Source organism: Carassius carassius, chromosome 35 (assembly GCF_963082965.1).
Source record: "Carassius carassius chromosome 35, fCarCar2.1, whole genome shotgun sequence".
Lineage (NCBI taxonomy): Eukaryota > Metazoa > Chordata > Actinopteri > Cypriniformes > Cyprinidae > Carassius > Carassius carassius.
The window spans coordinates 21,219,748-21,233,237 of record NC_081789.1 but is presented as its reverse complement, the minus strand read 5'-3'; the positions used below and the strand labels follow the sequence as shown (position 1 = coordinate 21,233,237).

The following is a 13,490-nucleotide window of genomic DNA, read 5'->3' as shown; positions in this document are numbered from 1 at the left end:
TTACGTCATTGTAGAGAGATACTCTTATCTACAATAGCGGCGCACCACTGCAGGCGGGATGAGGATGAAAATAATTGAATAAAGTTATTATTTTTGTTTTCTTTGCATACAAAAAGTATTTTCATAGTTTTGTAAAAATTACGGTTAAACCACTGATGTCACATGGACTATTTTAACAATGTCCTTGCTATGTTTCTGGACCTTGATCATGGTAGTTCCCTTGCTGTCTATGCAGGGTTTAGAATTCCTGTAGCTCAATTGGTAGATCATTGCGCTATCAAGTGCAAGGTTGGGGGTTCGATTCCCCGGGAACACATCATAGGTAAAAATTGATAGGCTGAATGCACTGTAAGTCGCTTTGGATAAAAGCGTCTGCTAAATGCATAAATTTAATTTAGTTTAATTTAATTTTAGAGCTCATGGATTTTATCAAAAATATCGTAATTTGTGTTCCGAAATTGAACAGGGGTCTTATGGAACGACATTAGCCTGAGTAATTAATGACAGAATTTGTATTTTTGGGTGAACTAACCCTTTAATATGACTTAAAAAAAATAACACATAAAAAAATTGTGAGAATATTCCATTTTAGCTGGGTTCCGTTTTACCCTGGACCACAAAACCAGTCATAAGGGTCGATTTTTTAAAATTATGATTTATGCACCATCTGAAAGCTGAATGAATAAACTTTCCATTGAAAACTTTAAAAAAAAATCGAAATATTGAGAAAATCACCTTTAAATTTGTCAAATTTAAGTTCTTAGCAACACATATTACTAATCAAAAATTAAGTTTTGATACATTTACAGTAGAAAATTTACAAACATGATCTTTACTTAATATCCTAATGATTTTTGGCATTAAAGAAAAATTGATAATTTTGACCCATAACAATATATTTTTGGCTATTGCTACAAATATACCTGTGCTACTTATGACTGGTTTTGTGCTCCAGGATCATATGTGTTCCTTGACAATCAAACTCGTGCTTATTCTTTAGAGTATGTGATGGCTTGTTGCAGAGCTTTTTATATCAAATATATATTATTTCATTGATAAAACAAGTTCCCCAGTCAAATATGTGTGAGATGAGGTTAAAATTCAAATCAGTAACCAGATTATTATCAACAAAGAAATTGTTGGTGGCCAGTCAACATTGGTTTTTCCCTGCCAGATCATCAAACGTTTAAATTTGGTTACCCTGAATATTTTATTACGTCCAAAACACATAAACCTTTCACCTAAAATGCCTTTAAAATGGCCATACTGGACTACTGACAAGAATTTAACATTGTCATATTGATTGACTTGGATATGATTTGGGGGTCACCTGCTACAAGTGTTTTTATTATCTTTATATATTGAATTGTATGTCAGTCCCAGTCAGTCGTTTTCTTGCGTGATTGCTTTTATGTAGCTTCACAGAAGTTGTGCGTTAAAAGCAGTCACTAAAAGTAGCAAAGGAAACATGAAATTTCCTGTTTTGCTAAGACCTGTAGCAACTGCCCAGCTCTCGGTATCATAGAGGGGGGTGGAGGTGGTGTGGTTTTGCTCCATGTCGAGTTCTCAGAGGCAGTTGCGGCAGGACGTAAAGGATTGCTATCATATTTATCTTTCATCTGAAATATGCTTGAGAAGGTCACTGCCAGTATTTATGCGATTAGGTTATTCCAATGAAACTCTAAATCTATGTGTGTGTATGTACTTTATGTATGTTTATGTGTGTTTGTGTATATATATATATATATATATATATATATATATATATATATATATATATATATATATATATATGGTATAATATATCTCTACATATTGATTTATTATTGTATTTAATATCATTATTGAATTATGAATAGTATCCTTTCAAATGCACAATATACAACATTGATTGCATAACTGTAATATATGAATCTTAAGTACAAAGGTGATTATGTGGACACAGTGAGCATCCACACTGACCAATGCAAGGATTCATTGACAGACCTCTCACTGTAGGGATCATCAGGGTTAGACCACTAAACCTAAACCACGCTGACTAGCACCTCAGCCTACGTGGGATTTCTTATGATTTTGTGGCACAAGGTGTGTGACAAGAAGACAAAAGGAAAGCTACATGTCTGTGAGGCAGTGAGTGAGGATGGGAACCTGGCAGTGTGTGTCAAGTGTACGAGTGTGTTGTTTACACTGAGAGCCAAGTGTGCATGTTAAACCATAGTGTAACCAGAATACCGCTGTGGTGTTTCTCTAGGTCATGGCGGTTTGAACAGAGAAAGAGAGAGAAAAAGAGAAGCTAGGGAGCGCAGTCACAGGCGTGGGCTCAGAGGCACATGTGACATAGTTTGGATCATATTCAGTGCTGAAAAGACTGTTTAAAACGGGATGGGGGACGTAGGGGTTTTATGGGTAGGCCTTCAGATAACTCTCAGTATTCAAGCTTCAACTGAACCATGAGAATGACATTGAGAAGTAAGAATAAAAGTTGAATTATTGTCAACAACATTCTCCTAAGAAGAAATGTGCTTTTAAAAACACTTAAAGCAGAGTTATGTCCAACCAAAATCATATTTTTTATCTTTATGACAGAAAAATAAAAATTACAGTGTGCAGTTTTCTTCTGTGAGAATTTGTGACTACTTGGATTGTAGTTTATATGCGAAAACAGACGTATGTTATTGCTTCATTTTAATTTTTTTCCGTTTTTACATTTTCAGCAGGCATTGGTTTTGTATTTAATTTTTATTATGGATCATTTTATTTATACCAGAGGGAAATCTCGTGATGTAGTTAAATGTGTGGTATGGTGATGTGTCCAATAAAACCAACACTGAAAGAACTTTGAGTGATTTGATATTTGAGTGAGGAACTAGATTGTGAATTAAAATCAGGTGGAAAAATAATATATACCCACATTTGTAAACACTTTCAGATTCATTCTATAGTATCTATCTATCTATCTATCTATCTATCTATCTATCTATCTGATCAAATCATAGTTAGAAATGTAATTAATTTGTATTCAAATGTTTAAAATGAATGATATTTTGAACTGACACACCGTTTTTATTAAAATTTTAATGTTTACATGTATTTTTTATTTTATTTAGTATTTTACGAATTTGTAGTTTAAATGTTAAAATTAAAATTAATGACATTTCGAACTGACGTGTATGCGTGTTTGTTGGCTATACTGTATATATATATATATATATATATATATACATATATATATATATATATATATATATGTATGTATGTATGTATGTATAAAAGATTTTTAGTGTAGATTTTTCATTTTTTAGATTTAGATTCATAGATTTTTGTGTAGTCTTCAGAGCTATATAAACATTTTAAAGTCTCACTGTTCATCAGTGTGAGTTTTTTTGCAGAAGCAGAAAGGAGCACTTCGTAGGTCGGTTCTCACATTGCTGTTTTCGGGAAGGAACTGAGCATTGCCCTCTCGGCATGTGAGGCTGAGTAACGGACAGCAAGATTGAACGTCAGCGCCACAACAGCACAGGAAGTCAACAGCCTGTTGAGCACAACTTCCTCTTAACCCTCCCCTCACTGACCGTCCACGCACTGTTTACACAAGAGTAACAGCAACACATGAGCCTGTCACCTGCACCGTACATAAACAACAGCATGTTATATTGAACGCATGATTCATATTTAACAATGAAGGGGAGTCAGTGACTCTTAATCTGTTCAATGAAGAGAGGTAGGCTATGTTCGTGAAATGACCTATATTTAATAATACTTATATACGAATTATTGCATATTATGTGTAACTTTAAGGTACTTTCCGATTCCACGATTAATTTAGAAACCAAAAATGACTAACAAGTGAAACGCCTGACCTCTGCTGACATTTGAGAGAACAGTCAGGTTTATTCATATTTCGACAACGATGTTGAGTGCAAAATACTAACACACTGCTTACCGTTTTTACTGAAAATAGTATGGGAAACAGTACTCATTATGCAATTCTATAGTAGTATTCGATTTGGTTTCCAATTTACCTAATATTTAATAAAATGGTGTCCAGTCGTGGTCTTTGAAATAAAACCGTTTTATATAGTTAGTGCCTTAAATTTCTTAAAGGAATAGTTCACCCAAAAATGAAAATTTACTGAGAAGGTATTCACCCTCAGGCCATCCAAGATGAAAATGAGTTTCTTTCTTCCTCAGAACAGATTTGGGGAAATTTTGCATTTAATTAAACCAATGGATCCCCTGCAGTGAATGGGTGCCGTCAGAATGGGAGTTCAAACGATGGATAAAAACATCACAAGTACTCCACACGACTCCAGTCCATCAATTAATGACTTGTGAAGTGAAAATCTGTGTATTTGTAAGAAAATAAAAATCCTTCAAGGTATTTTTACTTTAAACTCAGACTGGAGAAAGTAATGTTATGGACCAAGGACCTGTATTTTAACCAGAGCCAGTATAGTATACTGCAGAAATAATTAAGTATATATTCTGAACAGCGGATAAAATAAGACGAGACCGTTCAAAATCAAAACTCAAGGGTAAAAACTCTACACATTTTTATTATGTAAAAAAAAAAAACTGTTTATAAATCTATGGCAGTAATCACAGAATTTAAGCAGTTAGATAACCTGTGCTTTCGTAGTTATACTGTAAAATATCAGAGAAAACTTTTTTTTTTACTTTTTTTTTTAGATAGAGGATGGCACAATATGCATAAAATCAGCACTCATCTCTCAACAATGTCTTTCTTTTTTAACAGTTTAAAAAACAAACTCCAAGACAAATGTAAGGCACATAGGTATAAAAAAAAAGTACAGCTATCGGTAAAATAGAATTTGTTTTTATCATGATATGAATACTTGTATCATAACTGGATGTATGCTTAATGTGGTTTATGAAGACTGCATGTATATAAAAGACAGTTTCATAATGCATAAGAGGAAAGGTTGTTTGCGTGCAAATAAAGCATTTTCTTTGTGTGCTCAACCTTTTAACGCAATAAAGAGAAATTTAGAGATACGAAGAAAATAGTTGAGGCACATGTCAGCTATGATGGGGCCGTATATGAGACCCGGAAAATAATTTATGGCATATTTACGTCTCCACCTATACAGGAATTCCTCTAAAATGTTCTAGAACCTGAAATGAGTTAATGTGCAGAATGGAAACCAATCTAAAATTTATAAAAATGACAATCAGTCTTAATACTTGCTTGTTGTAAACACATACTCAATGCTTGGTTTTTGCTTGGCATGTCACATCAAAAGCACAAAAAAAAATTCATTTTCAAAATTCATAATTCATTTGTAAACACTCGTCCGGTTAGAACCTCTTCCCATTCTGGGACTGCAAGACGTCACATCCGATAAAATACTGTTGCATGCGAGCAGCACTAGATGTCAAGGTTGCATATACGGTATGCAGCACAGCTGGAATACACTTTACGTTTCACTTTTGGTTCCAACAACACTTGTTTTTTCTCTTAATTTAGCAGCTCCAAATAAGTAATAGGCACTTTTCCCTTCTGATTCCCACGTTCACCCATCAGCCAATCAGAGTCCATGCCTGGGACGCTGCTCACCATTATCACCTGAAATAAAAGACAAGTTGGTTTGTGCATTCAAACCAAAAGACTGTTTTACAAATTAAAAATGGGCCGCTCACCTCATCAGCCAATAAAGAGAGCTCGTTGCTGCCCGCGGCATCGTAATCATACAGCACCCGAGCTTTACGGCTCCCACTGAAGTTTTGCAGCTCGGTGAAACCTGAAGACGCATTGGCTGTGCTGGCAGGAAGAGCACCTGAGAGTGGCAGGATGGGTACAGAGATGCTGGCCGCGCCGCTGGCCGTCGACTGGTTGTTGTTGGAAGAGAAAGCCGAAGGGAAGCTAGAGGGGAAAAGAAAGTCAGAATGAGTTGTATAATCATATTAATTATAAATATATACCTATAAAAATGTCTTACTTTCCCAACTGCTTTTGGAGGTCGACCATGTACTGGTAACACTGGGCGTAATATGTCATCTGAGCCTCCACAAAGTCATTTAGACAGTGGAGATGATGGGCCTGGGACAAAAAGAGATTATATGGTTTGTTATGGATCAGATCTTGGGATTGCAGAGTAAAACTGAAGGGTTGTGTGGTTCAATGGGCAGCAGGTTTTCAGATGTGCTCACATGCGTACTGTTGATTCCTTCCAGAAGAAGCCTGGTGATCTCTGCCTGTCTGTCAAACTCGCTCTGCGTCATCTTCAGGTCCTGCTCGGCCTGAAAGAAAGCGAGAGAGAGAGAGAGAGAGAGAGAGAGAGAGAGATAGTCAGGGAAGATTCATCACAACTAGTGCACTTAAAAGGCCTCACACTGTTCAAAGGGAAGAAAGCAACTGGGGACTGAAAAAATAGCCAGTGTGTTTTCAAACAGATATTGTTGACTGGTTTAAAAGAGAAAAGTCTTCTGGAGTCTGCTAATGATGTGCAAAAACGACACATTTCAAAATCAACTAGTTGACAGATGAGCAGTCAGCATTTAGGTATTAAGGGAGCTCTGTATAAATCCTCTTAGAGAAGTTGTATTTCTAACCCGTGTCCAAATATGTGTACTTCCTTAGTACGTGAAAAAGCAGTATGTCAAAATGAGTAGTAGTTAAATACGCATTTTAAGTAAGTGGAAAATGCGTGTGTGGATGATACGTCACTTTTGCTGAGATGATTAATTGAATGCAGTATAAGGGAAATATGGGGATGTTGGATGCAGTATGTTGTTAACTAAAACAAATAAAAATTATTTTCAGTGATAAAATAAAGCTGAAAAAAATATTAGATAAAAACTAAACAACAACAACAAAAACAATGAAAATCAGAAATGCTGAATGACAACTAAATGCAATAAAATAAGTTATAACTTCAGTACTAAAGTCACTAAAACTGAAAAAGTAATAAAACTCATCAAATACTAAAAAAACGAATTAAATGACCTGAAAAATTACTGAAAACATACAGACACACTAATTAAAAATATATATATATTATTAAATAAGAGAATACTAAAATAATACTGTCAAAAGTAATTAAAGTTAAAATACTACTAAAAAAAATTATAAACTAATAAAAATGACAGAAAAAATATGAACAAATTACAATAAAAACCAAAAAGATATACAAAAACAAATCAAATTAATACTTCTAATTTGAATTATTATTAATTAAAATAATACTGGTGTGGTATTTAAAGTTAAGATTAATTTAAAAAAAAAATAATAAAAAATGTTAAAAAAAAAAATGAAAAAGAAAACCGAAACTATACATAAAACCTGTAAGGATTGCTCTAATTTCGCTGACTCGTACAGTGACAATTAAAAAAATCTTGAATCAGTTTAGCACATTGCAATTTTTTAAACAAATGTTCTTTTGATCAGCTAGAACAGGATATTTTGCTGTTTTTGATCATGCACTGAGGAATCTTGTATGACACCAGAAACTTAAAATGATGTTGGAAATTACAGACACAGAAGTAAACAAAACGTCGGAATAGAAACATTAGGCAATGAAGTCCAACTGGTCTATTTCCAATTTTCCACTGAAGAGAGAAACTAATCATGTCACAGTTATTAGTTTTCACATAAGCGCCAAGGTTCACAGCTGATCCAAAATGGCAGAACATTCTTCTTACCTTTGTCACTTCCTCTGCCCACATCTGCACAGCATTTGAAAACAGCGATAATACATTAAGAGAAAGGCCTGAGTGTTAACACTAAACATCCAATAGCAGCTAACATCACTGAGGAAAATGCATCAAGGTAACCCAAGTTTCTAACAAAATACCATGTTATTGTGATAAAATAAAATAAAAAATCATGTGATGTCTTTCAAAAAGACACTTTCTGCATCATTTTTATTTCTTATTTTGATAACAGTGATGCTAATGCCAAGTTAACCCAATTTTATCACAGTAACTAATTAAAACATGGTATTTTGTCAAAAACTGTGGTTGGCAAGATTAGGGATTCAAAACATGGACTATTTGTAAATTACTTGCACAATTCACAGCGAATCTAAGCAAACTAAACACTTCCCATTTTGGGAGAGGGCAGCTGTTTGTTATGGTACTGATGTGTTTAAGTGGTGTATGTGTGTGTGTGTGTGTGTGTGTGTGTAGGTTGAGTGCTGCTCATGAGGAGATCTTGAAGCACTTCTTTACTTCTCTTTTGAAACTGGGGCCAAGGGCGAAGAGCAGTTTTGAAATGTCATCACGATGTTGAGCAAACATAGATATCCTCTTTCCAAACTCTATATCCACAACAAAAAAAGGAACCTGGGAACACACACACTGCTAATATCCGGGACAAAAGAGCTTAATCAACAGCTTAAAGAGGAACTAGCGTGTCTTAAAAGTGGCTCTTCTAAAGCAGAACACTGCTTGGCACTCGCGTGAAAGACACACAGACCAACCTTCAGCCACTTCACATGGAGGAAATTCACCATGAAGGAGAAATTGTCAACATAGCCAGCGTCCCCTGGTGGAGGGGTAGTTCTGAGGGGCTACCGTGTGCCGACGCAAAAACAAGAGACAGTGAAGAGCTGCATTTAGGGAAGATGGCAAGTGCTTGTTGTCTAGGCTGTAGCTTATATTTGGAAAGACGTTCCAATAGGAAACTCATTGACGTTAAGACATATTTAAGGAAAAATTACAATTCTAAATCACATAAAAAAAATTATAACTCACCAGAGCTCTGGCATCAGCCATTTTGGCTTTCTTTAGCTTGGTCTTTGCAGCATCAAGGTCCAGTCTTTTGTTCTGAAGCAGTTTGCGCTCTTTCTGTAGAGGAACAGACGAGTTTGGTTTGTTCAGTTTTTCATTGTTAAAAACTCTCAGACATTTTTTTTAAGTTAAACTTGTTGCGGCTTCAGACACATTTGAATGGAATGAACCATAGGTTTCATTCAGACAGATTGCAAAATTGGTCTCGTCTTTTTCAGTGTCTCTGATACAAATTAATTTAGTTTAGCTTGAATGCCCCCCCCCCCCAAAAAACACTCATTAAATCATATTTAGAAAGCTGATCCATATGTGGTTTAAAATTCGAAACAAAATCTGACTTTTTGTCAGTTTAAATTTAACACGTTTAATCTCAGTATGACTTATGTTTTTAAAAAGTCTCGTATGCAGAAAAAAACAGTAATATCGTGAAATATTACAGTTTAAAATTACAATTTTATTATTTTCAAGTATTTCAAAATGTAATTTATTCCTGGGATGGCAGAGCTGAATCTTCATTGTCACATGATCCTTCAAAAATCATTTTTATATACTTTTTTTTGGTGCTGAAAAACATTTATTAATAAAGTTAAAAACAGTTATACTACTTTTTTAGTAAAAACAAAACAGTATTTGTTTAAAATAGATGCTTATAACAATGTATTTTTTTTTATGTTATTTTTTTATTTATGCACTGTTGCTGAATACATTTTTATTTTTTTACTCCATGACTTTTGAAAGCTAGCATACATGGCAACATTTCCAAATAAAATTTTTTTATAAGGTTTCCTCTCACCAATATAGTCTTGAAGTCTCCTTCTAAAAAGTTGCGGAAAGGTGTGAGGAAATTGATGGCAGAGCTCTGAATTAACTCTCGCTCCGCTCCTCCGATCTGCTGTTCCGTCTCGCCACACTTTATCAGAGCGTTTCCTGTGAACAGACCAAATCAATATTTTAACAAATTTATATTTTTAAAATTATGAAATGTCTAGAAGCTGTTCTCTTAAAGGGGTTATATTAGGGTTGCCACCTTCAATACAGAAAAATAAGGGACGCCTGGGGGGGGACTGCCCTCAGGGCCACGATGACCAAAGGTCTGGAGAAGTGCCAGTGGTGGTAAATCACAACTTAAAACATGTTTTCATAAAAATATTAATTGCTAATGAACTTTAATAATTGTATAAGGTGGCATGAACACTGATATTGGATAAAATATTTGTCATTGTTTGCAGACAGTAACACCATCCAAACAGTGAAACGACATAATAAATAATCAATCTACAAACATTTCTAAATTCATGTAAAACACACATTTTTTTTTATTATTATTGGTATAATCTATTTTATATAGTCTATTGTTAATTCTACAGTAGCCTATTGAAGAATGCAATCATTTAAATTAGTTGTTTTTTTGCTTCACATAGGTACTGTATTTTTATTATTAAATATACCTCCCTTGTCTCTTATTAAAATAATGCTTATGTGTCTGACTGTACACCTTAACCGTAATAAACTAATCGGTAACACTTTAAAATAAGGTTCATTAGTTAACTACATTAAATAACATTAACTAATAATGAACTGAACTTATACAGCAATTGACCATTTTTGTTAATTTCCACATTTAATAAGACTTTATTAAAATCTTGTTAAAATTAATTAGTGCGCTGTGATCATGAACAAACAATGAACAGCTTTAATTCTATTAACTAACATTAACAAAGGTTAATAAATACTGTAACAAATGTATTACTTACTAATTGTTAGTTCATGTTTGTTAATAGACTAATGTTTAATAAATGAACCTTATTATAAAGTGTTTCTGGAGCAGCCTCCGTCATTCTTTCAAATGGACTCTCTGCCAAGAGACCCACCCTCCTCTGACTCTGATGGCCGTGAAACTGAAACAAACCAATCAATCCACCGATGGCAGCGAGTATCACCCAATCAGGGGCAGAATAGGACGAGTCTTTACAGAATGCCGGTGGGATGATTTGCATGAGATTCTGCATTGAAGACAACTCCGAAAATACGGGACAAACCCCATCCCGTATTGATTCAAAACGGGACGCGCTATTTTATTCTCAAATACGGGACGAATCCGTATTTTAAGGGACGGGTGGCAACCCTAGGTTATATAATGAAATGTATGTTGGCAGTGTGTACACAACCACCCTATAATGATAAAAATCCATCAAGTGTTTCTTTTGTAATCTCGTTAAATGTTTTCCCCTTTCTCAAATCGAGCCGTCTGACCATGTGACGTCACACGGTCGGAGGCCCCTCCCACAACTGTTTGATTGACAGCAGCGTTTTAGCACAGACTGGTCTTGTGTCTCACCTCAGAACTGCCCTGAATGAGCCGTCATCAGTCCGAGATGCAGACAAGCATGACTCCATAGTAATTGAGGTGTTTTGTTGTTGGATGTAATAATGAACATAGCAGTAGTCATTTACTCCCGACATCTGAGCGACTGAAATCGCAGAGGATTAACTTGGATCTAAAGGAAATGCGTCCTTGATCTACTTAGATGCGTTTATGTTCGCAAATCATTCATGATCCAGCCTCACCTACAGAAGCAGTGAGTATAATGTATTTAAATGAATCATTGCAAATCGCCTTTCCTGATAATGTGCTAATTAGCAAGTTTCACTATGAATGTGGCTAAAGTAAACTCTCTCAGAGAGCAGATCAGAAGAGAGGGGCGGAGTCATTAGCATTAAAGGAGAATTACACAAACCAGCGTGTTTTGAAAAGAGCTGTTTTTGAAAGGGTGAAAAACTTGTTTTTTACACTACCATTGAGAAATTTTAAACAAACTATATTACAGACTTTTCATTAAGACCCTAAAGAATCATATCAACTTGTGGAAAATTGGCATTATATGACCCCTTTAACATTAAATGGGCTTTCACGTCCAATTTTCAGACTAGTATTTTTGTAGCGGTTTATGTTCAAGCAAGAGGAAATGGGGCATTGGCACACAGCAATGGACTACTGTTATTGAATGAGGTACTATGGGTAAATAGGACACTATGCTGCCCTTGTGTTTGATGCTCACCGTAGGCTGTTCCAGGCCCAAACTCAGTCCCAGAGTCAATCATGGACTGACCCAGAAGCTCATGGTTGTTCATCCGTGTGGGCACCTTTTTGTCCAGTTTTTCATACAGGAATTCTTCTATTCTGACATCTGAAATTGCAGATAGTAACAATAACATTACAATGCAAACCTATGTTAGAAATTTACAACTATGGATCAATGCCATATACAGTAAAAATCCTTAATTCTTTCATTTTGTTCATAAATGAAGCTTTTGGTGTTCCAAAAGTATAAGTATTTAGACAGATTCGGTGGTGTTCAATTTTATTTTTAATTTAAAACCAATTAATTTAGATGTTTTTTAAGTGTTGTGGCACCATAGTGATGAGAGCAGCTGTAGTTATAGTTACACACATTTCTGTGAGATTTGAACACCATGAGGACAAGAATAAACATTAATGAATGTCCAAGGAAGAGAGAGGAAAAAAGCTAACTAAACTGTACCATCAAAACATACAAATACCAGTAAGTACTGGAAACTTAACTAATTAGATCCAGATGTAGACAGTAATGAATCATCTAGCCACTGAATGAATCTTACTTGGGTTTGGTTGCAGTAACACTTCTGTCTGCTTCAAAATCTTCTCTGTCCAGTGTTTAGTGGTTTCAGCCCTGGTGAGGAGAGTCTCCAAATGTGCGTCTAACTCGGTCTTCTCAGCCTGGCCCAATTTTTCTTCTGTGAACTGTTTTATAAAGAAGTCAGAACACATATATATACATTATATATATATATATATATATATATATATAATTTGTGGAGCATAAGTGTGCCAATATTACAGCCACACGCGTATTGTTTTGCAGTGTTATGTTGGTTGTTGTGTCTCAATTCCTAGTGAGCAGCGTTTTAGGGCATCATATCCGGATTTATTTATTTATTTATTTATTTCCACGTCGTCAGCAAATATGACCGTTTCTGAGCTGATGGCTAAAAAAATACTGTCTAGCTAGACAGCTCGCTAGGTTTTAGCACATAGCCTTGATGTGCTGAGCACGTTACCGGATTAAACTCCGCTTTAGCTAGTTAGCGTTAGCCCCACAAACCTGGACAAAAAGTGAAAATGTCATTGTATTTTGGCCACATAACAAAGTATACAATGCTTAAAGACATAACCGAACGTTTAATGTTTGCTGTTGAAGTAAAAAAAAAAAAAGAAACTATTTAACGTTACTGTGAAGTCACTGAACAAAACAGATTTACAGCACGAGAAAGAGAGGCCCTGAATAATAGAAAGAAAAAGATACGTTACAGAAACACGGCATATGATGTACATTACAATTCGTTAGAAGCGCCTTAATGGCCAAAAATGCAGGCGTTTAGGATAAATGTGTGGAAATAAAACTTAAATAAAACTTGTTTATAGCGAATCTGAATGTACACTTACTTGCACAGCCCGACTGAATAAAGTACCAGCGTCTGCTGCCAGTCTCTTCACGTTAAAATCCATCTTGAACTTTTCTATATAGGACTAATTATTAAATATAAGTGCGAACGTCTGAATGGTGTAAATAAATGTGATGGCATCAATTTTATCTTTACGACGGACGGATTTTTTTTTTGTGTGAAAGTATGACTGAAGCAACAGCCGCAGAACACCGGCGGAGAAGAGGAAGATCCTCCCACAGATCTGATTACTGCGA

General features: G+C 35.1%; 1 protein-coding gene across 2 annotated transcripts; it reads right to left on the bottom strand.

The window, feature by feature from the left end:
- Nucleotides 1–4,528: 4,528 nt before the first annotated feature.
- Nucleotides 4,529–13,432, bottom strand: LOC132116217 (endophilin-B1-like). Of its 2 annotated transcripts, XM_059524926.1 has the most exons (11): nucleotides 13,235–13,432; nucleotides 12,391–12,532; nucleotides 11,811–11,939; nucleotides 9,545–9,678; nucleotides 8,716–8,808; nucleotides 8,442–8,531; nucleotides 7,663–7,686; nucleotides 6,172–6,261; nucleotides 5,961–6,061; nucleotides 5,662–5,884; nucleotides 4,529–5,587 (listed from the first exon to the last, which is right to left on the bottom strand). In XM_059524926.1, exons 1-11 carry the CDS (start codon nucleotides 13,295–13,297, stop codon nucleotides 5,480–5,482), a joined length of 1,197 nt encoding a protein of 398 aa, XP_059380909.1. In that variant the 5' UTR covers nucleotides 13,298–13,432; the 3' UTR covers nucleotides 4,529–5,479. The 2 variants fall into 2 exon arrangements, with proteins under 2 accessions (XP_059380909.1, XP_059380908.1); XM_059524925.1 differs by lacking the exons at nucleotides 7,663–7,686; nucleotides 8,442–8,531.
- Nucleotides 13,433–13,490: the final 58 nt, after the last annotated feature.